Source organism: Ambystoma mexicanum, chromosome 3p, assembly GCF_040938575.1.
Source record: "Ambystoma mexicanum isolate Mex_15411 chromosome 3p, UKY_AmexF1_1, whole genome shotgun sequence".
NCBI classification, from domain to species: Eukaryota; Metazoa; Chordata; class Amphibia; order Caudata; family Ambystomatidae; genus Ambystoma; species Ambystoma mexicanum.
This window is the reverse complement of record NC_090925.1, coordinates 1131674838-1131701912: the sequence shown is the minus strand read 5'-3', so window position 1 is coordinate 1131701912 and position 27075 is coordinate 1131674838. Positions and strand designations below refer to the sequence as shown.

Below are 27075 nucleotides of genomic sequence, written 5' to 3'. Positions count from 1 at the left end.
GGTCACTCTCTACAATTCTAAATTTCAACAGTATTTGGTTCCCTATGCCCGTTCTAAGGTGACTCAATCTGTCTGTAAATATTCCCACATATTTTTGGTCGACACGTGTTTCGGTTGTCAATATTGGACTTCATAAATCGTGTCCATTCGATCATGCAACCTTCATCGGGACAAAAACAGGAAACTCAATAGGTCCTGTTTCACACAGTAGGGTGAGCCAAACCACCTTCATATATCATTTATGGGGCAGGCACAGACGTGATGGATGAATCCTCACTCCACTTCTAAGCTTGGCCAAATCTTTCTGGTCTAACTTTTATTGTCGAGGGCACAAATAGTTGTCTTCAGCTCAATGTCGTATATCGACTGAATCTCTCTTTTACGTAATGTTAGGTTCACAAAATAATGTGTTCACTCTTACAATCCCTGTTGTTCAATACCGTTAAATGCTTCTTAATAGGCTAGACTAACTTGTCTGTATTGGATATTCTTCAGCCAGTCCTTGACCAGCCTATGGACTTCATATTTGGTTAAGTTCCTTCAAATCAATATTGGTCTTTAGTTATTCAATTCAAGTGGTTTGTCCACCCGCATATGTCATATGCTGTCTCGTCTCCTGGCTTAATGCAGTTGAGTGCCGTTGATTCCATACATCTGATAGTATTGGCAATTTCATACATCACGGCATCTTCACTATGTCGCGGGCGGCAAGGAGAAGCTAAAAAAGAATGGTGAATTTGAGGTAGTGACAAGTGCGAGACTGCCTTTGCATTGTTCAGCACAAACTGCAGAATTTGTGACGCTTATCGCTGCACTCCAGAGATATGAGGATGAGGAAGTGACAGTGTACTCTGACTCCGCCTATGTGACATCAACCGTACATGCAGAATTGTCATGTTGGAAAAGGAGGGGTTTCCTCCGTGGAGAGAGCTCACCCATGCAACAAGCTTATTAAAGTATTGCAGGTTCCAATGGCTATCGCAGACATGAGATACTAAAAGCCCTTACTAAAAGGGCAGATTTGATTTCTCGTCACAGACGTAGAAGCCAAAGGTGCAGCATATTTCCCAAATATTTCTATATTGACAGTGTTAAACAATTGTCAGGACGGTGCATGGTAATGACGGAAGAGTTTAATATGTTATCCATTGTAAAATGTATTGAATTGCAAGGTTGAAGCCCACAGGAAGAGCAGAACCTATGGAAGAGACAGGGGTGTTCTTTATCCCCGACTGTGGCTTTATGGAGACAGGATAGCACTGGAAAGCCAGTTATGCCTGTAGCATTATTGAAGGTGGCGTTGGAGCAGCTTCACTACCCCGCACAGACAACAAGAGAGAGTCTTGCTGCAAAAATCGCAGAAGACTGGTTTTCACCAAATGTATTAGAACATGTGGCTCAGTTTATTGTGAACTGCATTGCATGCCATAAATTCACAGCAGGACATACTTTAAGGACAGTAAGAGGAGCAACCCCACGGCCCAATGGTCCTTTTCAGCATCTACATATAGATTATGTGGATATGTTGCAAGTATGCAACGGATACAAGTACATGTTAGTGGTAGTTTGTCCCTTTTCCAGATGGATCATGGCAGGCCTATGCACACATCCCGATGCTACATGCGCTAGCAAGTTCCTTGTGCGTGAAGTGTTCCCTAGATGGGGCGTGTGTGAAGTCCTGCAGTCCGACAATGGCCGGCATTCTGTAAATGAGTTATTCGAACAGATAGTGCTTCTATTAGGCACAAAACAAACGTTTTCCTGTGCTTATCACCCACAGTCCAATGGTATCTGTGCAAAATGAAACAGACTTCTCAAGGAAAGTATAGAAACATTGAAGATGACTCTGAAGAAGGGGTGGCTGCATTGTCTGCTATGAATTGGTGAATGCACACCGCATAGGTACCCCTTGCTCCTCCCACAAGAATAGAAACTGATGCCCACAGTGCAGCAAAGGCTTTAGGTGATGAGATGCATGATTATTTGACAAATAACCGCTAGTGCTTCTTTTATTTCTCAACAGGTCAAGCAGCGGAGGGAAGGGTCGAAGAAGATTGAGGAAGAAAGCCTAACCAGTGATCCCAGAAAAGTGATAAAAAAGCCTATTTTGTATCCAGTGGATCAGGTGCTAGCACAAGATTTTGTGCGCACTTGGAATAAGCCCCACTTTGAAGGACTGTATCTAGTAGAGGAGGTTACACCCGCAGCTGTCAAATTGAAAAAGAGAAGAGCCTGGCTTCATCTAAATGGCGTGAAACTCTACAAAGGAGAGACCCCTACCCCTCCAGCAACCAATGACAGTGAAGCAAGAGAAGAAGTTAAACGGATGCCAACAAGATCAGCTACCAAGGGCAAAACCAAAGATTTATCAGAATAAAGAACATTTCTGAACTTTGGAGCTATTCCCAAATTTGAAGGGAAGTGAACATTGCAGCAATTACATAACAATTTTAGTTAGGAAAAAGGAACAATGTGCCAGAAACAAAGCAACAACGTATATACATATATCACTTCATGTTGCCTATGACTGTAACAATACGTACATTTTTGCATGCTCTTTTCACATATATTCTCCAGACTTACCCAGCTTTAGTAAGACAAGATGTGGACGCGGTTACATTTTTGGGGAATCCTAAAAATGGCCCTATCATTCTTAGAGTTACCATTGCAATTATCCTGCAATATTTGTTGGAAAAAGAGAAGAACTCGATAAAAAGTGATCTAAACACACATTGAAAGAAAAAGAGAATGATAATGTTTCATAGTATAAGAGGTAGCATGCCAGTGAGAAGACCTATAAGTTAATTTGGATTGATGCTTATATTGTCATTTTGTAACTGATTTATCTTTTCTTCCTCATTATTACGGCTTTTCGACAGTTGTTTCTTAATAATACAGATGAAATATTAAGTGATGATGCTTCTATGGTTATCCCTAGTAAAGGAACAGACAATGTTTTCCCTAATGTTTCTGAACAAATTGTTCGAGCAAAGAGAAATGCTGCAGAAAATGAGGATATAAACTCATATCTTGATAATTCTGCCCATTTAAAGAATAATATGTGGTATCAACAGATAAAGGAGGTGGGGAGGAGGACATCAGAGGAAAGCTGCTATGTGTGTTCTCTCATCCCTTATGCCATGAGCACAGCAAGAACATTTATTGCAAGAGAAATACCTTTACATGATGTGAAGTGTCTCAGCCATCTCGCAGCGTGCACAACCAGAGGACAATTCGAAAGAAGATGGGCATCCCTGTGAAGGCGATCAAGAAAATAATTTCTATATGAAGATGCTTATGTGAAAACACAAAAGATGGAAAAAGAGATAGGCTGGACAAGCCAGATGCTTATATTTTCATCCCTGACTGGAGAATGAGTAAAGGTTGTTGAAATGAAGCCGCTGGGATGTTCAGACATACAGGAAAAAACAGGAGTACCAGGATGCTGAGAGAGACCTCAGCTATTGATATATGGACGAGTTGCAACCAGTACAGGATGGGAAGAAGGAATGTTATCTTGGCCCGCACACTTATAGAAGAAGGAACCAGTAAGCATAGTGCAAATAATAAATGACATATGCCTAAAGTCATGGGCTAAGTATTCTAAGCTACTACCATGGGTCAAGGATGAAGCAGGGCCTGTATCCATATTACCAATGAAGAATGCCACAATATGTTTCTGAATAGAGGACTGATTAAAATTGGAAGAAATAAGGAATGTAGCCAGATAATTGATGTCCCAAGAATGAATGGAGGAACTGCCGTGGACCACTATTAGGCCTATGCATCTAAAGCTTACATGCAGCTGCTTGAGAATTGCGGAGGAATATGCTCAATACTGATCATACATATTCCTAAATTAGTAATTGCCCCAAGTGATCTTCAGATTGAAAGCTTTCTGAAAATTGATGCACACCAGAGAAAGAAGAGGTCACTCAACCTACTCCGGCTGAAGAGAGAACTATTTTAAGCAAAATCAATAAAAGCTTATAACATTATTTAGGATGAGCATAATCTATTTGGCAAGACGGCAATTATACTTCCATCTATATTTATGCCAGGACTCCAGACTGCAGTGAATGCCTAGAGGTTACAAATCACTAGATGGGAACTGTTACAGACAATCAACACAACTATAAAAGGATTCAACGCGATTCAAGAAGAATTGAGTGCCATTTGATTGAACAGGTACGTCTTGTACTGGATTACAGCAATGGAAGGTGGTGTTTGCGGCAAGATCGGGCCTTCTTGCTGTACTTACACGCCGGCCCATGATGGAGAAAATTGAACCCTGACAGAGGCAATAATATTGTTGTCAAATTTACAGATGAAAATGGAAGAAGAAGTAGACGAGACTTAAGGAGATGACTGGTTCTCATCCCTGTTTTCATGGATTCTGACCTGGAAGGTGAATGCTTTCAAACTACTTGGAGCAATAGTAGTGTTGGTGATGCTGGGATTCTGCATTGTGAGAATCATCATTGGACTATGTCAAAAGACAGCAAAGAAAGCTATTGGGATGAAGATAATGATCGATTTAAATGCTGAAACTGGTAAACACGTGAAAAACGAGAGTAGCACCTGTGAGAATATAAAAGGAAGTCCCCTGTCACCCGCAGGAACAAAGTTCTATTACCACAAGGATCACAGGAAATATATAGGACGTTGGGTATTTTGTCCACCATCTGGGGAGTGCTGCTATGTGATTTGGAGTGTGGATGAACAAATAAAGAATGCAGGTCACCAAAGAGGGGTGATGAAGATATGGATCCCAAAGAAGCCTCAGTGTGAAGAGAATCTTAAGAAGATTGAGAAGGTGTTTGAGGACTCCACTAGAGGGGGAATGTAGAGAAGCAGACGATATCATCTCTAGTGCCCTCCCCTCACCTCCGTCATACTGGAAGCAAAGCAGGAAGACTCTGTGCATGGCACCAGGTATCGTCCCAATACCACACCAAAGATATGTGAGGCGTTATGCACTCAGACAACTGTATCGAATGTACCCTCGCACTGAAGTGGTGTAAGGATGTTGGCATACACCATTAGACATAGAAGAGCTGTAAGTGGGAACAGATGAGAGTAAAGTTACGTCATAAAGGGAAGACACGATGACGCATAGAATCAATATATGAATACCTAAAGAATGAAGGTGTAATCTAAGTTACAAAGTAATCAAGTATAAAAAGATAAAGAAATCATCTATGCCAAGAAGATGAAAGAGATGAAGCTCAACAAATGTATATAGGCAGAAATGCAAGGTAGATGAGGTACATAGAAGCTTGCTGCAGTAGAAACCATAACATGAGGAAAGCGACCATGGTGAAAAGATGGACGTTCGATCATGTCAAACTAAATCAGAGACAAACCAGGGCCGCAGATCAGAAACGCTGCAGAAAACAGCTTCATGCTAAAAACAAAGAATATCTGTTTTACCAAGATGGATGCCAAAGCAAGATATCATTGGAAAGTACAAAGGGAGTTAACCAGGATAAGCTATGAACGAAGGGCACATTTCTCTTAGATTAAGCCAGAGGTCTTCAAACTGTGGGGCGCGCCCCCTCAGGGGGGCGCAGCCGCATTCCAGGGGGGGCACGAGAGCCCAGCAGCATGAAATGTAAAAAAAAAACATTTTCTTTTTTAGGTTGGAGGAAATGGCCAGGAGCAGCTCACATGGTCAGACTGGACCATACAACTGACTCAGACACCAATGAAAAAGTGGCCCACAGTTGCAAATTAATATTCATTCCTTTAGTCACAGACCATTTGAATAATACCCAAGGGGGTGTTTTTTGTCAAAATGTAAGCAAATTGTGATATTTAAAGAATATTTATTCAGCAACAATGGTCAAAACTACTAGCTGCATAGTGAAGTAACTCATCAAACTGGCCCACATTGTCCAAAGAAGAGGGCCATTTTGATCGGCCTACACTAGCATTTTGCATTTTTAGTACAGGCATTTTCCTATTGCCCTATAGGCCAGTCTGAGCCTAGCAGTTCATCCATAATGGCCGAGGGGGTATCCACCCAGTTGCCCCCTCACCCATTATGGAGGATCTGAGGAGCCAGCCCAGTGAAACAGTGAGCACTCCCTCAGCTGCTTTTTCCAGCTGAGGGAGTGCTCCTTGGCTGGCTAAACTGTGTGTGTTTGTTTTGGTCCGAAGAGCTGATTTTGAGGATTTGGGGGTAGAGTGGGGAAGGAGGGTTGTACAACAAAGGCATTTTAAAAAAACTTTGTTGCACAATCCACCTACCCACCTGCCAAAATCAGCTCTCCTTCTGAGGCGCTGTGGAGCCCAGGGGACAGGGATGGTATTTATTTTACTGGATATCTATCATAGATGTCCAGTCAAAAATACCATGCTTTCCCCCTTAGCCCTCCAGCGCCAATTGCAAACCGTTTGGCTTTTTACCCATTTCTTTTAAACTATGCTCTAAAATACTACATTTTAACCCATTATTTAAAAAACAATTCACAGGGGGTAACCCCCCGAATCTCCCTTGATTGGTTCGGACTCCCTCGCTGCGCTCGGTCGCTATGGCATTTGTATGGGAAATATTTATTCCCCTCCACTTAAAACATCCACTTAAAAAAAAAACAGATCCCACTGGCCCTCGAACTGTGTTGGGAATGTGGGTGGGGGGAGCTCATGGACTGTGGTGGGAGCAGGATGGACAGGAGCACTGGGATAGTGATGGTAGCAGGGTGGGAGGAGCCCAGGGACTTGGTAGGAGTGGGATGAGGGAGCCCAGCGACTATTACTGGGAGTAGGGTGCAGTGACAGCGCACAATATTTCATAGCGATTTGTACATACTGTCCATTTGACATTTTTGGGGGGGCCCGTCCTGCCCAAACTTTGCTCAGGGGGGGCCTAGGCCAAAAAAGTTTGAAGACCACTGGATTAAGCAGAAGCGAAAAGATCTGCAAGTGGCAAGTATTGGGCAATCAAGAGTGCAGAAAGCACAAGTAATACGGAGCAACCAATTCTCCAGAGGCCAAGAGGAGTAATAGCACCCATAGCACCCAGCATAATTAAATCAAATAGCTGTAAATGACAGGTGGAAATGGACAAATTCGTGGTCTACTGACAAGTGATGCAGGACTCAAAAACAAGATCTATTCATTAAGCCTCAGATGAAGATAGTGGTGTACCCTGACTCCCTTAAAAATCCCAGGGATGAAAAAAGGCCAGCAATGTCAACTACAAAGGAGAAGCCTTGGCTCATGGTCTGACTGATGACAGATGGTAGGCTAATTGGCAAACGTGGGCAGTGGTCTGAGGTTGTTGTCTTCACCTAGGTTTTGTTCTGTTCATGTGCTGCTAGTGAGCTAAATGTCCAAGGTTGGGAGAGTATGCCAACCAATCATGAGTGGCTATGTAGTGACATACTATACAATGTTGCAGAAGCCAATCCGCTGTTATTATTCTTATAATCAGTATTATACGTATTTCGAGGCATGCCTACCAGATAAGAGGCAGCCAATGATGTTATTAACACTTATACATACTATAGGTATATATGTTCCCCTAACCAATCCCTCCCCTCGATAGGGTTTACTGTTTGCCACGTAGAATGACATCATAGCTGACGTACATTGAAGTATAAGGTCTTTGTGTAAGAGAAAGGTAGCCGAGAGTGAGTGAGCGGCAATTTTGTATGGGCACGGGATTTCCCTACTTCATTTGAGCTGACAATAAAGTAGTACTTTTCCATATTCTTTGAGTCTGTCTGGTTATTTGGGTCCGTGGTCATTTACTATGGTAATTCCATACTGCGCATGAGACACGCTCCAAGGTGCTATGGTGCATTTATCTGAATTAAGGAGTGGCCTGCACTTTCTACTTTTTCTGGTTACCTAATTATGAGTGAAAATTAGCGAGAACCTACAAACTGAGTGTGTATTAATTATATGTTATGTTCACCGTTGTTGAGTGTTGTTTTAGCCACCATTGTTCTCATCCTATTCGATAAACCTGTTGCTCAGCCACAGAGGTATATAGTGCTTGGTACCCCCAGGACTGGCACATCGGGTCCTTGAGCCCCGAGGTGCTACTTGAGAAAGAGTCAGCAGGGGAAAAAGAGGAATGACGGGACAGCTGGTCTAGATTGAGACAAGGTCAAAGTGCGCCAGCATCATCCAGGGAGGAAGTGATGTGAGGGAACAGGCTGGCCATTGGGGAAGCCAGGAGACGGGTGCAAGAGAGAGCCCCGATTAGTATCCGTCTGGTCTGAGATAGTAGAGCGCAAAGATGGTGTGTAGTGGTGGAACAAGTGGAACGAGGTGAATGGAGACCAGGGGGAGGATATACATCTTTGAAATAATCCAATCTGCAATTTACCAAACTACCGACTGCACTAATATGACGGAGCTTGTCTGTGCGTTCTGGTGCCTGTAAACATTTAAGCCTCCGCCTAGGTCACAGAAACCTTCATCATAGTCATGAAGATGTCCAACAGCAGGACAAGCTGTTTCACATCCTACCGGAAAGTAGGAAAAGAAAATGGCAATACGCTCGAGGAGGACCATCTCCGGTTCCGGAAACACCTCAAAACCTTCCTCTTTGCTTCTGCTTTCTCTCCTCCCCTCCCTTGCTGAATTCCTGGCTGAAATTGCACTGGTTACCTGGCCACCCTTTTCTGATCTCTGGCCCAGGCCCCGTCAATTGCCCACCTGCACTGCCTCCCTGGCAACCCGTGCACTTGGGGACCGTTTTTCTGTATCCCCTCAGTCCCTCTACCAGCACTTATGTCTGCACTTCCCTGCACTTGCCACTAACTGGCTGTTTTATTTGTCTTTTTTTGATCTTATTTATTCCACTTTCCCATGTACTGCACTTTCCCGTCTCCCTTCCCCCCGCGCACTTTTCCTTTTTCCCCCCTTCCCATGCACTTGCGCGATCTGAATGACACCTGGCCTAGTAGGACCGTTGTCTGTCCTCCCTTGTTCCTCTCCCCCCTTGCCTCGTCGCGCCTTGAAACTCTTGTTTATAGGCACGTTATAAATGCCATATCATATCATATCATACAAGGGGCTGCACTCTGCCATTCCTATATGGACACAACTTGAAGAGAGTAGGGCAGACAACAGGGCTATAATGATGCAATGCCCTCTTTGTGGGCCTGCGAATGGACCTGGAGGGCCACATACAAAAGTCCAATACTGCTTGGCAAAAGAAGTGGGAGATCCACAAGGAGCACCCCCACATTACTTACTACTTAACACAAATATGCGATCTCCCTTTTAAGCCCTCTTTAAAATACTCTCTACTAGACAGATATCCAGCGAACTTAACCAAAAAAAGGACCTCTAACTTTCAGAATTCCTGAGCCCATCACATTTTGTTACCAGCACAATGGTTGTAGCCGGTTTCCTCATGACTTTAACCTTGAAATGTGAGCGATCTTCCTCTTCAAAGCCACAGAACCTCACATACCTAGTTTTCAAGCACCACCCCAAAACCCGACTATTCAGTGCACTACCTCCGAATTTTCAAAATTCAAGGCGCTTCGCCTGTCCATGTGGTTTGAGTGCTCCCCAAATGCACAAAACACAGCATTCATTCAATATGTGTTCAATGCCTCCAGAGCAGGTATGTTCTACATATACTGTTCTTATTTCGACTCATACGGTGCACGCTGCATACCCTTTACCTGTCCGACAGTTGTCCAGAAATAAAAGATCCCGCAAGAACGCCAGCAAAAAATAACGACGTAGTTAACGGTCCCTTCCAGTCTTCGTCACAAACCAAGTTCCACTGCGGAAGTAAACAAAGAGAATGCACAGGTTTATTGTCATAATGAGCCCTCATCTGGAACCATTGTTGTTCCGAAACCTCGTTTTTCATTAGAGTGGCTTTCTTCATGTATCAGAACGTCCTTTCGGCATACAGAATGATCACCATGAGTTTAGAAAGTTCGAGAAGAACTCATTTTGTAAGAAAGAAACGCTCTCATTCGTTTAAGGCCCAACGCCAAGGAGAAATATTCAAGCTTTAGAAAGGCTGTCATTTCTGGAATAATACTCAACGTGTCTATGAAAAACTGCCGTGAAGTGAACTAAAACAGAGACCAGTTGTCTCTAACTGATAAAGCGAGATCACCCTTGTGTTGCCATTAGTTACGACGGCACCTCCTATGGTACCAGTTGAGACTCTTGTGCCTGCCCCAATGTGGCAGCGGGGATACGGATGCTTTGGGGCACCACTCCCTCCCACGAGAATCTGCAAGGACCTGATGAGACCGCATTCTGTGCCATAGCCAATTATAGAAGAGGCACCCTTTAGGGGTTTCCAGGACTACAGTTCATCGCCTTAATGAAAACTCTGACGATTGCCCGATTTACTCATTTTGGATTTATTTTATTTATTTTACACCTCTTGTATGTTTTTCATTATCCACTTATAATGATATTGCAAGAATAAGAAATCAGGTGATGTCCCTATCTTGCAGGTCGTTTGAGTAAATGTGCCTGAGACGGCAGTTTGGGTCAAAGGAGTCATGAGGTCCCCATCAATGCCTCTATGTTTTGGGGGAAATGTCTCTAGCTAGTGCCAGAGGAGCACACTTTCATTCTAGGCACGGGCCAATAAGTCATGAAAGCACACAGTAGTATTTCTGGCCCAGTGGTCTTGTCAGTGTGCTTGCTGTGTCCTTAATTGTGAAAATGTCCAACAATACCTGAGCCTCACACTATTGTAAATGGAACCACCCAATAAGAAATTCAAGCCAAGCCCAATGCAAGAGAGCAAACCACCACACTTGACAGATTGTGCGCTCATGCACAATGGAAGGAGGGTTCTGGATGGCATAAAAGCCGGTCTATGTATGAGGATCACCATTGCATGTTTGTGCTACATCCGTTTTTTTTCCCCAGGGTTCATTGTTTCACACATACCATATTTAAATCAGAACACGTTATGTTTTTCTAGGAGAGGTTAGTTCACCAATTTACAAATCCTCGCCAAGGTGTAAGTGTGGCCTATGCCTTGAAAAATTCAAAGTTTACACATGCATCATTTACAAATGATTTACATAGCAAGATCGATGTGATTTATAAAACAGGTTGTGTGTAGAATTGGAATATGTTTCAATACGTTCTTGAGTAAATTACACAAAGATGCAAAAATTACATATGCACCATTACCAGCAAATCTACAAAAGTGCAATTGAAATGTCAGTGAACACACATTTTCTGGGTATTGCAAAACAATTCTGGATACATTTCACTACTATTATCTGCACAATAAATGTATGCCTGAACGGTAAGTGGCATAAAATGTTTAGGGAAAGGATACCAACAGCAGTCGAATTGGCAGCATGTGTATCAAAAGATATCCATCAGGGGAAAATGACATGTGTAACTGACAGTTATTGTCAATCATCGCCTCCCTGGTGTAGCTCAAACGCAAAACAAGAACCAATGCAAAGTAAATCAATTCCAGATCAGAGGTTGTCACAATAAATACATCCTATTGAACACAATATCAGCATGACAATTTGAGAAGATGTAATGTGATGTAATTTTTCATTTATATAGCGCCTTTTCCCATTGGAATGTCCTCAAAGCGCTGTAGGTGAACACCCTCCGGGGATGAAATCCAAGGTATGGGAGATTTGAGATGTCATGATGTGATAGGTTATTTATAACATGCTTAATACCCAGAGGTTTCTAAGCGTGGACCCGGGGATCGAACCTGTGGTGCCCGGGGATCGAACCTGTGGTGCTCCGTGTCGTCTTGTTTCCAAGGCGAGCACGTTGCCCCTGAGCTATCCTCCCGAGACGTCAGAGGAGTTAAGAATGCGTGTGAGCATTTTAGCCAATGCGAAGGTAGGTCCGGGTGGCCAAGTCCCTGCTAGCGACACATGTGCAGGAGACTGATTATGTGTCCAGCTAGACAGAATGTTTGTCTTGAGTCATAGCTGCATTCTAATTTCACAGGTGTTGTGCGATGTGTCTTCAAATAGTGTATGATAGCTGATGCGTGCGGGTGGGACGCCATGGCTGCAGCTTTCTTGCATCGACATAGAGTGCGATACGTACCCATGTGTCCAGTCTGGTTAATTGGTTTTGTAGATGTGGCGCAAATTCTGTCCTGTGGTCTGTTGGACTTTATTCTGTTCATCACTCAGTACATTCTTTGAGGGGTTAATTGCTGCCTGGGCCTAGCTGACAGGGGGTTAAATAACCCAATGTGCGGAATGGGTATGTCAGCATGCGGGGAGCCAGGGGTGAGGACAAGATCTTGAGGGCCTTCCTGAAGGCAAGGTGGTCCTCTAAGTGGTGGATGCTGAGGGGAATTGTGTTCCAGATTGTGGGAGCTTGGATGGAGAAGGAGGATCCCCCTATTCTTGTAGAATTGAAGGTAGGGATGATGAGGAGGATTGTTGTCCCAGACAACATGGATTTAATAGGTTTAATCAGATAGAATGTATGAGGTTCCTAAACACCCTTTTAGAAATCATAATTCCTCCTACCAGCAGAAATCTCCCAATCAAATACATGACTCTCATTTATTTCAACCAGACATTGAGTAGCATGGGTGAAGGGGAGGAGGGCACCCTTGGCTTCCACTTCTTGTTATGAGACATTGACCCACGATTACATCTTGATATAGAAAATATGTTAGAGCTTATGAATTCCATTAGCAATCTTATAATGACTAACATTTTTGCAGGTAGCATCATCCAACAAGGTTTTACAAGTGGGCAAGATGCCAAAATATAAAGAAAATCCGCTCCAACTTCTGCACAAAAAGCACTTGCTACAACTGAATCAGACTAGCAATTGCTTTTGGTATGGTTCAGTCTAAAACTCATCTTGCATTGAGGAACTTGTGATTTCATGCATACGATTGATTTGAAGGCTGCCAGAAGGCTAGCAGGGAACTTTCTGTGATATCATCTCCCAGAAAGTCCATAGTCCACTACTCAAGCGCTGGTGCCTGAGCTCTGCTCACTTCTCTAAGAAATGGCTTGGGGCAGCTGAGATGCTTCCTTGCCCTAATATAGTCCTTACAAATAAAGAGCAGAGGCAAAACCTGGGATCCTGCATCAATAACGTCACAGTGAACAAAAAAAGCTACGGATTGGAAGGCACTCTAGAATGCACACCTGTGCAGGGCGTAATTGTCTTGCAGCTAATTAGAGGGGGAGATAGTCGTACCAGCAGAATAAAATTACCCATATGCGTCCAAGGGATGATTCCGAGATCTCCAGTGCCGAATCAGAAAATATTCCAGGGAGCTGAAGCATTGCTATGAGGAGCGGTGAGGTTGCTATAGCCCCAGATCTTTTGATTGTAACCCCAGATAGAAGTTCAGAGGCTACAAACAAAAGGCTAGCTAGCTCGAGTCCCGAAATTAGTGTAGCACTGGATCTTTTCCAGACCTAGCAACACCCCTGCCCGAGAGCCCTTTGTTGAGCCAGAATGGTGTATATTCATGGGATGGTAACTACAAGTGACAGTACAAATTCACCTTTGGTACAAGCCTGTACTACACAGTAAAGTGGTAGCGATGCCTGAGCAGCCAGACTTATCTCAAGAGTAAAGTGAGCAGTATCAATAGTTACACAAAGGACAAAAAATTACTATGATTCAAACAAACGCTGACTCAAGGTTTCTGAGTAAAAGAATATACATTTATTTACATATCAGTTGTAAAACAGTTCACTAAGTAAAGCAGCAGAAAAATCACACTCTTAATATACTACACAACAGCCCATGAAGTCTGGACAAGTTAAGCTCAAAATGAAGTGTGAGCAAAATGGCACTTCAGCTATTTAAAAGGGAGGGAAAGACAAGGTTAGAGAAGGACAAGCCCTCGGATTGGCGAAAGATTTGAAACACTTTCACCACGGTCGGACGGAACGAACAACCGGGTTAGAACAGTACCTTAAATTAAGAAGAAGGCTGTAGGTGAGGCAGAAGTTCCTGGCAGGTCCTGCAGGCTTGCGGTTCCTGAAGCGACTTTCGGACTGACATGAAGTAGGAAGACTGAAGGGTCCTGCACTGCCCAGGGAAGAAACCAGCAGCAGAGCAAAGCAACTAATAAAAGGTGCGCTCCTTAAAACACAAACAGGGTCCGAGCCTCCTGGCTATCCGGTTCACTGCAGTGATGCACAGCAAATTCGACCAGAGGAGGGAGGCCTTGCTTGGTGTTTGGTGAAATGTTTGGTCCCAGCAGCTCAAGGGAAGAAGATTCCTTGCAGATCTTCTCTGTCGTCGAAGTTTGGAAATTCGGGCCTGCACCAGGGCTTCACCGGGAGGTGCAGTCGTGGTAGTGGTCCTCTTCTTTCAGCTTCTCTTTGGTTCTCTCAATCCAGTGGCGACTCTGCCTTCCTAGTCCTCGAGACCTGCTTTTTATGCAGTTTTCCCCCATTCACACAGCCTGGCTGTCAATCACACAGCAGGGTGGCTGTCCTGGGGGGACAGTCACCACAGACAATCATACAGAGTGCGACATGGGTCTCCAAGGAGACCCTGTGCAGGGAGTCTCAAACCCCTCCCTCACATCCTGTCCCCCTCGGACATTCAGGCACCTAAGGAGGGCTTCTGTGCAGAAGCCTGCCAAAGGACGGCGAACAAAGGAACCAAACGTGGTTTGGCGCGCAGAGTAAAACACGAGAAAGACCTTTACAAAAAGAAATGGCGAATAAACCCCGCCAGAACCAAATAAAAGTAAATGTGGCCCAGCGGATTAAAGTTTGAGACTACTAACTTAGCCTAAAACAGTACCAAGGCTATTTTCATAGACCGTGGTAGGAAAAATATGGTAGATACCACTGCCACCAGCCGAATCTTAAAGAAAGGGGAACAAAATAATGTTCCATGAGAGACAGACAAAAAGGGATAACTATTAACCCTTTCCAGTACTCTATGTAAGATAGGTTGTACTGGGTCGGTGAATTTAAAAAGACTAATAAAGTCAATGGCAACTTTACATGTTCTGAGAGACAGTAGTCAGTCCCAGAATATGGGAAGTCTGAAAAAGACAACCTTGTCTCACTGCACTAAAGGTGCTGTGTAACAGACAGTAAAAAGATGATGCCTACGGAGTAGGTGAAGCTCCACAGTCTATGAACACAGAAATGTTAAACACACACAGCAAAACACATGTAAGAGTTGGAAAAAAGTCTCACACTCTTATCAGGTGAAAGAAATAAAAAATAAATCCTAGAAATCCAGCAAAGCTGCTGAGGGACTCAGTAGTTAAGGAAATTAGCCATTCTTGAGAATTCTCCCTAACAATCTACAATGTACTGTTAGTATGGAAAGCCTGATTTACAAAACAGTTTCATGCAATTGGTTGCTTTTTTACATATGTTTCTGTTAGTTGTATATCTGTATATCTTGACTGCTTAGTACTAGTTTTTATTCCTTAGGAAAACCATCCCATAAACAGGGAATCCTGGGGAGAGCCTTGAGGCATCTAACCTGGTACTTTTTGTACAGCTCCCCTATTTATTGAATTAATTAGTTTAATATATTTCTATAGTGCTGGAACAAAAGCCTGGTGGCATAAAAGCACTGAGACTGGACATGCGAAACGGAATAAAAGAAATGCAGGCAAGCCAGAGTGGCAAGAGAGCAGGGAATGAGTCTTTATTCAAAGAGAAATGTTTTTATGTTTCTTTTCAAACTTGACAGGCTAGAAAACAGTCTGAGGTTAGGTGGGAGAATGTTCCATAGGCGCGGTGATGAGAAATGAAAGCATCCGTTTTTCAGCTGTGTCAGTTTTGCCTTGGGCATGAGGAGTAAGCCCGAGTTATTAGTCAAACCCCAGGGCGCATAGGCTTCCTCTTAACCCAAACATTTGTGTTTACTTGTTGAGCTATATTTCTGTCTCGTGTGTTATGTTGATTGTTTATCACACTGTAGAACACAGAAAGAAGTTGCATTGGTGGTGGCACTGACACAGTTGCAATTGCATCTTTGGTTTATCAAGGAATGCACTTACAATTGCACCTGGCCACTGTGCTCATTTACATGGGTCTGGCCGCCATTTTCACAGGCCAGCAGCCTGGGAATGTGCAATACTGGCAGGGGGCTTATCAGGCTTTCGGCCGCATTATCCCGCGTAAAACGGGAAAGCTCATGCTTTGCATGAGAGTTTCTATTTTATTTGTACAGTTCCATCTCTTAAACCTAGGCATTTGAAATAAAAGGCCAGTGGGCTTCAATAGGCCCCTTAAAGCCCATTCTGCATCCCTCTAGGTGGACAGTTCACCTTGCTGAGCAGTGTGGTCTCACAGGGGAGAGCAAGGGCAAGGCCCCTGTGCTGCACTGGCTTCAGTTTCCACAGATGGAGAGAATGACGCTCTCCCCAGAAGCCCATTCTCTGCAGACTGACTGGGAGCACCACTGGACTCAAAGCAAATCAATCTAAAAGGATGGGCTAATAAAGCAGGGTGAAGAAGGAAGTGACCAGCGACACTGGAACCAACCAAAGAGGTGCATAGGAATCAGCAGTCGCCTTGACGTCAACAGATACTTTCTTTTAAGCAAAAGCCAAATAGTATCTGTTTCTGCAGCTAGCCGGTGAGAGTTTGGCACAATTTACTAAGAGAGAAGGCAATTATTCAGAGCTTGGTGACACGTCCCATAAACGATCACACTTTTCTGTACTCGGTCATTTTAAGGATGCCACACCTAAGGTTTGTTTAATATATCCAACAAAGAGGAATCTACAATGATTATTAACCCCTTAAGTGCCAAGGACGAGTATGCTCGTCCTTTTTTGCATAGACTTGCATAATAGCCTGGCACTTTACTACTGGCTCAGGCTCATTCGTGCGTAGAATAAAGTGTTGATGGGGAAATTTCCATTTACAGCCTTACTTCAGAAAAGTGATTGGAAAGGGTATAGTGCATGGAGAAACTCAAAGTGTGAAAGGAAAGCTGCAGTTTGAGCTAGAGCGATTCCAAACCATTTAGTATTTTCATGTCTACTGCCGTTTACCCCAGTGTGGTAGGGGCGACTATATCAGGCCCTGCTTCAGTGATCATATAGCATACACATAGACGGGTCTACCAGGCCTCTGTTATTTCGATGGGGGTACACAATTTCCCCGATGGGTTCACCCATGATTTGCAGCAGGGACATGCTTCTGTGTAAATGTTAAATGTTAAAGGTATTTGTACCGCGCACCATCACCAACGGAGTTGGTCCCCGGGCGCTCTGGCGGATCTGCAAATGAGACGGTGGGATGGGTTAGTAGGTGAAGTGGGAGTAGGATAGTGAGAGGAGTGGTGTTCTGTTGGCAGCTTCAACTCGGTATACACCGGGTGCTGAGCTTCGGTGCGAGTAATGGATCGATGTCAGTCCTCGTGTGCTGTTGGTGTTGCTTATGTGTTGTTGCGGTGTTGTGAAGTGCGTGCGGGTTGTTGTGCAAGAGATGGTTGTGTGAGATTTTGAGTGAGATAAGTCTGCAGAAATGCTGAGTTTTTTGTTAGTCGGTTGTATGAAGGTTAACAGAGGTTCAGAAATCTGTCCGAGTGCGGCACTCGCCAATCCTCCCAATTTCATCCGGGTGGGCAAATGGGCTACACCTGGCAGGGTTTTGGTTTGTGTGGGGCGCTCCCTGTGCTGTTCTAACGCACTTTGTAAGTGTTATGATTGCTCCACGCCGTTCTATTCTAGCCAGCTCTGTAGGTGTTCTAATGCCAATGGATTGATTAATGTGGGTTGGGTGGCTATTCTCCTCCTTGGGTGCTGGGCTGGTGTGGCAGACTCCTCTCAAACTTTCTATCTAAATGCGCCTGCCGGTTTGGATATGGTACGTCCGGAGGGAGTGGGTGAGTCATTTAGGGCTTTCGCCTGGGTCTGAGTATGTGATCAGTCTCTGGAGGCCTCCTTTTGTGGCTATTTCCCATGATATCTTATGGTCTGTCCTGGGGTCGGTTCTTTGGGTTCAGTGTTTGTCCATTTGAGAGTGGCCAAGGTTGGTGTTATTTTCGTTGTTGTTTTAATGAGTGGGCATTCTAGTGCGTCGCTGTTGTGGTTACGCTGTGAAGAGCCATGATTTGAGGAGTTTCCTGAATGCTAGGTGGTTTGTTGTGTTCCGTATATTCTTAGGTAGGTCATTCCAGGTTTTCAGTGCCTGGTGAGAGAAAGAGGATCCTCCGAGTTTTCTTCTGTGATAGGGTTTTGGTTCCAGGTGGATGTCGGTGTGTAGTGTTGGTAGCCAGTCTCTGGAGTATTGCAATGTGTCACGAGCTCCCCTATTGAATTGGATTTAAATCTAATCGCTTTGTGTACAATTTCTCTTGAAATGGGAACGCTGGATGACACTATTTTGACTCATTTAAAGGAATCGCAGGAGGGACCTTCCTTGAGTGGTTACAAACTGGCTCACTTCACTGCAGTAACTGCTTTACAAATCCACAAACCGGCCCCGCTCAATTGAGTTTGACGCCCCTGCCGGCAACAGAGTTCCACATTGGACAGTCGCATTTTCAAGGACAGGCTGTTTCCCATCACTGCAAATGCTCTCACTGCGCCTACATGTGTATGCAGGGCTATAAGTGGGGTAAGAAATCGAGGGGGGGTGCTCATTTGGGGGCATGGCTTGTGGGATGGGTGTGGCCTAAAAAAGCACACAATCTGTAGTAAGGTATGCAAACAGATATATAAATGCATGTAAGCATATATATCTATATGACATATTAATCAATATTGACTGATTTTTAGGCCCACCAGTCCAAATGGAGCAGCTTCACTTGTTGTCTAATTAGGAAATCTGAAAAGGCAAAGGCGCAGTGCAGTAGAAGTGGTTTATAGTTGTGCTGAAGTGTTGCGATCCGCCCATGCAATCAGCTACACTGAGTGTGACATGTTGCAGGTTCAGCAGAGACACCACAGTGGGACACAGATAGCCCTGTGCTGTAGTCCCGGGATGTTGCATTCAGAATGGTGAGGGCTGCCAACATTAAAAAGGCGGTCACATTTCCAGACACAGCTCTTTAGTAGCCTTTTCTGACCTCTACAGAAGGCTATTTTAGAAAGATGAGGCCTGCCTAAAATTTGAATAGGTACAAATCTCAAATTATTAATGTTACATTTATTAGGCAATTTTATAGCATATATCTGTCATTGTTGTTGTCTAGTATCACTGTTAGCTTATCCAGAGGCTGTTGGTTAGAGTTTAGGTTTGCAAATAGATGGGTGCTTGATTGTAATGTGTCTTACGTGTAATATGTAGGGTGTTGAGAGAAGGCAAGAGAAGGAATCTGTGGTGCTGCATATATTGTGTGATAATGTATACAAAAGTTGTTGGGTGCCGGATGGAAATGGCATGCTGCAATCCAGTCACATGAATCCGGGGGGCGGGGGGGGGGTGGAATCCTCAACGTAAGGTGCAAGGAACACTTCAATATGTATGCAGCTAGTAGTTTTGACCAGCGTTACTGAATACATATTCTTTAAAATACACAATTTGTATCGCATTTATCGAAAACCTCCCCCTTGGGTACTACTCTGAAGAAAGGGTCCCAGGAATGCCCCTCTTCGAACATGACAGGCCGACGGGCCAGAAACGCTGAAAGCTACTAATCCTTTTTCGGACAAGCCCCAAGTGCACCACTGGCTGACACGTACACAGAAAGGTACCCCCTCAGTCAGTCATTCAGACCTAAACCAATACATATCCTTTCAGGAACTGGGGATTTAACAGAGATTATGGATGAAAATACCGTAATGGACAGCCTCGATTAAGCACCAAAAAGCCACGATGCTGACGTCATTAGTGACACCATGACATAGCAGCGTTAGTCATGAAGCACACTTGCAGCCCTGCACCGCATTGATCACATTCTCTTTCTTCCTTGTAGTTAAGTGTCAGGTAGTTGTGTTTCATCTATCTGTTAACTTCACTTATGTGTTTGCCAAGATTTCTAGAGTAGGAATCCAGAGAGCGGGGCATGTTTGGGGATACTGTGTGTGTTATTCACATAGCTGTAGCATGCAGTTCCAAAGGATTGAACCAAGTAGTGCAGAGAGATAATGCCAAGGTTGAAAAGAAGAGTGAGGGCTGAACTATAGGGCACTCCAAATGGGTCAGGTTGGCGTGTGTAGGCAAAAGAAGGAAGAGAGGGCACTTGAACTCAAACGTCTAGTGGTGAAGTAGAGTCTCTGACTGGCTCATTAAACTTAAGCGTCATCTTGGCCAAAGGATCCCTGTCCAGCAGTCCAGATGAACCAATTCCTCCACTTAGTAGCTCAAGATGTTAAAAAATAACTGTTGAATGAGTTGCTCCTAAAGTGATTATTCCGAATATCAGGAGCCATGTCATTGTCACTCTAATTCTGAGGAATTCGAGGCAGATCCTCAGAATCCTGAGAAATAACGACTGGTACCTAACCTGTCCTATGTTCAGCAAATTCTTGGAGAAAGTGATTACCAGACAACTTTAAGAGTACATAGAACAACACAAAATCCTTGAAGACTGACAATCTGGCTTCATACCAGACAGAGGAATCAAGACCATTCTTGCCAATATTTGAGAGGAGCCGCTCATACCCCTGAATGCAGACCAGAAGTTGACCTCGACCACTCTGCAGCACACACAATGAAATGCCATTCTTTTCTTTTGTTTAATCATTATTTATTACGCATTTGATAGTGATTACAGTAAGACAATTGATTAGATCAGTGTATGAGTAATTTTTCATGAACTCAAAAACTTGGAAAAATGCATAATGTTGATAAATAGATGGTACAGCACAACAATGGGAGTTTTATAACAATGTAGTAAGGGTATAATGGTTAACGAGTTTGATGATCTAATCAGCCTATGGTGGTTATGGTTGAACTAACTGGGGGTAGACATAAAAAGACAAACAGAGTACAGAAGGAGAGAGGGAAGGGGGAGCATTTACAATATTAAAAATTGGGTATGTATAATAGGAGTAAACATGTGATTATTACTTTTTTCTAAAAGCATTAAAACATTGGAAATTCATGAACCATGAGTTGACATGTTGTGAAAGGAGAGATATTCAGTAAGAAAAAGACCATTTAACATCATGTTTGAGTCTTACATTAAGACATATTGACATGCAGTGTTCCAATCTGTGAATGAGACATACATTGTTCCACCAACCTTTGACTGACAGGTTTTTGCAATCTTTCCAATTGGCTGTGATGAGTTTAATGGCAATTGCAATAAATAAGTCATATAGACCGTAGGAGCAATGTGTATCTTCCCTTACAAGGGATATACTGCCAAGGAGTATGTTTGTGAATGTTAGGGGGAGATTGACTTTGAAAATGATGTTCAGCAGAGACCACACATCACGCCAGAATGAATGAACAAAGGGGCATTGAACGAACATATGATTATAGGATCCACATATATCACCACAAGTCCAACAGCGTCCATCTGTGCCAAATTTAGTTTTCAAAAGGCGCATTGGGGTTATAAAGGCCTTGTGGAGAAAGGAAAATAGATGTTGCAATATGTTGGCCGCAGTAAAGATAGTTTTGTCCCTTTTCCAGAGTGATCCCCACAATTTGCTTCCCATTGAATTTGGATAGTCCATCTATCAGCAGAAGAATCTTTGGCACCTAATATTTTATAAAATTTGGCCGCTACGACATTGGGAGTATAGGTCATGAACAGGATTCTTGTGGAGTTGGGAATAAGCTAATTTTGAGTGAAATTATCAAAGCTATTAAGGCAAGTATTGACTAATTTGTTGTAAGAACTAAAGTCTGATGAGGCTAAGAAGTATTTTCTTTTGAGATCTTGAAAGGATTTCCAGCCTGTAGTGTGATAAATGTGATGAATGCATCTAATCACCCGTACTGATCCAGGACCTCCTGTAAAATGACTTGCCATTAAATGTAATATGTTTGTTGTTCCATAAAGATGGCAATAACTTAAGAGTCAACGAGCAAGTAGATTGGAAGAGAAAAGTCCGGAGGGCAGAAACAGCAGCTTTGATCGGGTTGGTAAGCTTAGAAGAGAAAGATCCGAACACATAGACCAAATCTTGGGTTTTGATAGGGGCAGTTAATACACTTTCAAGAACGAACCAGGAAGGGAGGTCATTGGTTTCAGAAGAGATAGCCAGATGCGTGATTTTTTAACGAGGAATGTGTTATGGTAACGTTTAAAATCTGGAAACCTGACTCCACCATTCTCGAAGGAGGCTTTGAGTTTGCTAACAGTGATTCTCTTATTTTTACCAATACCCCATAAAAAGTTGAGTAGGATAGAGTTGATAGAAGAAAAGAAAAATATAGGGAGTGGAAATGGAAGCATTTGTAGGTAATAGAGAATAATGGGGGAAAGCATCATCTTCATAGTTTCAAGACGCCCCCACCAGGAAAGATACAAGGGAGACCAAAGAGAGGTGAGTTCTTTGAGTCTATGGAGGAGAGGTGAAGAGTTTAGTTTTATAGTGTTTGTGGTGGAAGAGGTGTAGAGAAGACCAAGATGTTAGAGTGAATTGTCACACCACTTGAAGTCGAATATATCAATTTCATGCTTGAGGCAGAATGAGTTAAGAGATAAGATCTCTGATAGGCCTGTATTTAATTTATATCCAGAAGCTAAAGAGAAATCATTTAAAACTGATGGTAAACATGGAATATGAACTTTAGATTTTTTTTTAAAGGATTAGAATATCATCAGCATATGCCGCCATTTTTAATTCTTGTTTACCAGAAGTTACACCCGGAATCTGAGTATCACTTCTAATACATTGTCATAAGGGTTTGAGAGATAAAACATATAACACGGGTGATAATGGGAAGCAATGTATTGTGCCTCTTCTGAGGGGGAGGTAGGAAGATGATTACCATTAATAAAAATAGAGGATTTGGTATTGGAATATAGAAGTTTGACCAGTGAGATAAAACCCACCCCACAACCATGCCATCGTAAAGATTGAAACAAGAATTCCCAGCTAACCTGATCAAAAGCTTTTTCATCGTTAAGCACAATGGTGGCATAACCTTGTTTGTCTGCTTTATATTTCACGATGAGATGGATGGCATCAAGTAGGAGTCTTGCGTTTTAAGAGATGTTTCTCCCTTTTACATAGCCAACCTGACCTGTTTGATTAATTTGCAGAGGAAATATTCAATTCTATTAGCAAGTATTCTTGCAAATATCTTGCATTCAAGGTTTATTAGGGAAATGGGCCTGTAGTTTTTAGGGAGGTCAGAGTCTTTTAGCGCTTTAGGAAAGAGAATTAAAGTGGCTTATGTAAATGACCAAGAGGAAGAGTTCTTGTTAGCGAAGTAGGTGAAGAGTGATTTGAGTTTGGGGGATAAAATGTTGGAAATACAGTGACAGAACTCAAGGGGATATGCCATCTGGACAGGTGTCTTACCTGTCATGAGGTCTTTGATTGCCCGAATAATGTCATGGGTGGAGAGTCGGCATTCTAGGCTACTAAGATCTACTGGGGGATATGAGTCTCTCTTAATGTTTTGAAAGAAAGAGTGCAGGTTGTCCGGGGTGATAGTAGTGTCTGGGGAGTGGAGGTTAGAAAAAAGGGCTAGAATCTCATCGGAATTAGTAACGTTAGTGCCAGTGTTATTTTTAATATGCAATATGAAGGCTTTCTCTTTGCGTGATTTGAAATAGGAAGCAAGAGCTTTCCCTGCTTTATTAGACGTCTGATATATCTTGGATTTGAATTTTAAGATGGTATTAGATGCTTGTTCTGTAAGTTTTTTATTGATTTGCATACATACTGATAAAAGATAACAATGTTTTGACTGAGAGGGGGATTGGTAGTATATTTTCTCAGCTTTAGAGAGTTCAAGAAATAATTACTCTAATTCCTTTTTATGTTCTTCCTTCTTTCCACTAATGTACTGAATGAAATGTGCTTTCAATGCTGCTTTGAATGTATCCCAGTTGTTAACTGTGTCATCATCTTTATTGTGAAGAGAGAACTGCTGCAGAAAAAAACTGGTAAATGACTCAATGAATTGCTCATCCTGTAACAGTATGTTATTAAAGTGCCATCTGCTGGAGTGTTTGTGGATATTAAGAAAATCAAAGGTGGTTATAACAGGTGCATGATCCGAGATGATAATGTTGGCAGTGCGAGAGTCAACAACTGTGTGTGGCAGTGAATTTGTAACAAAAATATAGTCTAGCCGTGAGAAAGAGTAATGGGGTAGTGAATGAAATGTGAAATCAAAGTCTGAGGGGTTGAAAGTCTCCAACTGTCTACCAAACTAGTCTCGGAGATACAGCAAATAAATGAGTCACGTTATTTGGAGCCTCGGAAGATACGTCTGGGTCTCAGGTCCATGAAAGGTTCAAGAACATTATTAAAGTTACCACATACTACTAACTTAGTGTGATCTGATTGTAAGATGATTTGTTTCACAGAGTCCCAAAACTGTGGTCCGGTGGAGTGGGACCATATATATTCATAATAGATATGACATTAGCCCCAATCTGGAACTTGACCCACACCCACCTACCATCACTAGCAGTATTTTGATTCACAATCTTGTATGGAAGGTTCTTATTAATGAGTATTGCAACATCATTTTTCTTTGCTGGAGCAGGGCTGGCATTTACATCTTGAACCCAGAAGGATTTCAGTTTCATTGATTCATTCATGGACAAGTGGGTTTCCTGGATGCAGGTGACAGAGCAGGATATAACAATTGAAAAGAAGAGATACCCATCATAAAGTGATAAAGGAAAAATATGCATATTAATGTCATGGCATGTATAGAGTGCCAATTAAGAATCAGCTTGACACATGAGGAGGATACATAAGGGAGAAGGGGAGACAAACAAACCTGATATTTATATAACATTGCAATAGAATAGGAGATGTGGAGAGAGATGGAAAGAGTGAGAAGTACCAACAAATAGATGATGAGATAAGTGTCAGGTTAATACAGAAAAATAAACAGAGCTAGGTGACACCTGGCCAGACTTCTTAATGAGTCCTACAGGATGAAGGACACCCAAACCGTCACAACCACACCCGCAAACTATGTCAGTAATAACCTAATATGGAGTCAATGCCCGCGGCGCAAAACGGGAACAATACGATAGTGAGGTAAGATAGCCTGAATGGAGAATCAGGTGCCGGAGGTAGAAGGCACAAGCGTTGAAGAGGTATTCATGCTGTCAGATTTGAGAGATATTATAAAGGATTTGAGATCCACAGGGTCGTCGAAGACAGAGGTTCTTCCATTATGTGTGATTCTGAAGGAACAGGGATGAAAAAGACCATATCTAATGTTGAGTTGCTTAAGGGCAGGACAATAAGAGAGGAACTCTTTCCGCCGCTGTGCAGTTTTTCGAGGAACGTTCTGCGAGATGTATATCTTGTTGCCTTGCCAGGTGAGAGTGTTTTGTTCTTTTGCTTTGGAGATTATGAACTGCAGCTGCATTTATTCCAATAATAAGAAAATAAGAGCATGTGTCTTGGGATGATGTGAATGAGCAGATGTTAGGGGCCCAATTCTGTGCGCTCTTTGGATATTGAGGACAATGTCCGGTGGAATATGGAGAAGAGCCGAAAACATTTTCTGCAGGGACAAGATGGCGTCTTTCCTTCACATCCTTCAGGCAGACCTGAGATACAGAGATTATTCCTTCTTCCTCAATTTTCAAGTTCTTTATTGTTCTTCTGGAGCTCTTTAACATTGCTTTCGAGAGACAGTACTCTAGGAGAGAGATCTTCCATGGCGCTCACTCTTTTTTCCACATACTCCATTCTATTTTCAAATGCGCCCCATCTGTCGGTGAGTTGTTGAAATTTTAGATTGGTAGTCTCAATGAAAGGCTTTAAAGACCTTGGGGGTCATTCCGAGTTGGGCGGTAAAGGAAAAACGATGCTGGTAAAGGATTGCCGGCATCGTTTCCCTTTACGGCCCATTCTGACCCACCAGACCGTTATTTACGGCGCCATAAATTACGAGGCCGTAAATAGCAGTTTAGTGGCGCGCGCCCGACACTCTATACCGAAAATAGCGCCATTGCGTAAACCGGAGCTGATCCAAAGTAAAGCGGACATGGAAAAAACGGCCTCCACAAGGCCGCAAAGTACCTTACCACCATGGAATAAATACCGGCATCGCCGAGAAGGTGTTAAGAACCATGAGCAGTGTTTCAAAGGGGCACAGGTGCACTCAATCAGCACAGTTGGAGGCAATGGAGTCTGTCACAGCACAAAAGGAGCACACCCACACACCAGCATTCCTGGAGCTGGAGGCCCTGCTTGCAAGGCAGCAACTACAACAACAGCAACAACAACAACCACAGCCCCCACCACAGAGGATACACAGGAGGAGAAGGAGGGTGAGACAGGCCCAGCATGCCCTACCGGTGCAGCCACCATTACCACGCCGGCAGCCCCCAATCCCCGCATCAGAGCCACCCCCTTCAACCTCACACCAGAGCAGATCCACACCCTGTACCGGCTTGACCGGGACACCATTACCACCATAGTGGACCTGATACATGATGACATAGTGAGCCGCATAGAAATCTGCACTGCCATCCCCCCTCTAATGAAGGTAGTGTCTGTGCTCCACTTGCTTGCCACAGGCACCTACCAGCATACAGTGGGGCACATGCATGGAATTTCACAGCCCATATTTTCCCGGATACTCAACCAAGTGCTGGATGCCCTCCTCAACCACACAAGGGACTACATATCCCTACCACGGACTCCCCAGGAGATATATGATACCAAAGTTGCCTTCCGTGCACTGGCAGGCATGCCAAATTGCATAGGTGCCCTCGACTGCACCCACATTGAATTGGTGGTCCTGCATGCCACGGAGGTGCCATATCGCAACCGCAAGCAATATCACTCCATCAACGTCCAGATGGTGTGTAATGCCAGTAAAGCCATCACACATTGCAATGCCCGATACCCCGGATCAACTCATGAATCCTTGGTCCTGCGGAACTCAACACTACCACGCTACATGGAGCGACATGCTGGACGACGTGACGGCTACTTGGTGAGTAACCTGAATTGGCCATGGCAGTGCATTGGGGCTGTGAGTATGTTGTCTGCATACTCTACTTGTGTGGGAAAGGGGGGGTGAGATGCATACTCCACCTGTGTGGGAA

At 43.4% G+C, this 27075-nt stretch overlaps 1 protein-coding gene across 1 annotated transcript in view; it reads right to left on the bottom strand.

The window, feature by feature from the left end:
- The window catches only part of LOC138581303 (solute carrier family 22 member 4-like), a 745421-nt gene that overhangs the window by 432725 nt on the left and 285621 nt on the right, over window positions 1-27075 (bottom strand). Inside the window, exon 2 of the mRNA XM_069652517.1 lies at window positions 9654-9757. Coding sequence (XP_069508618.1) covers window positions 9654-9757 — 104 coding nt within the window. The remainder of the gene's footprint in view (window positions 1-9653; window positions 9758-27075) is intronic.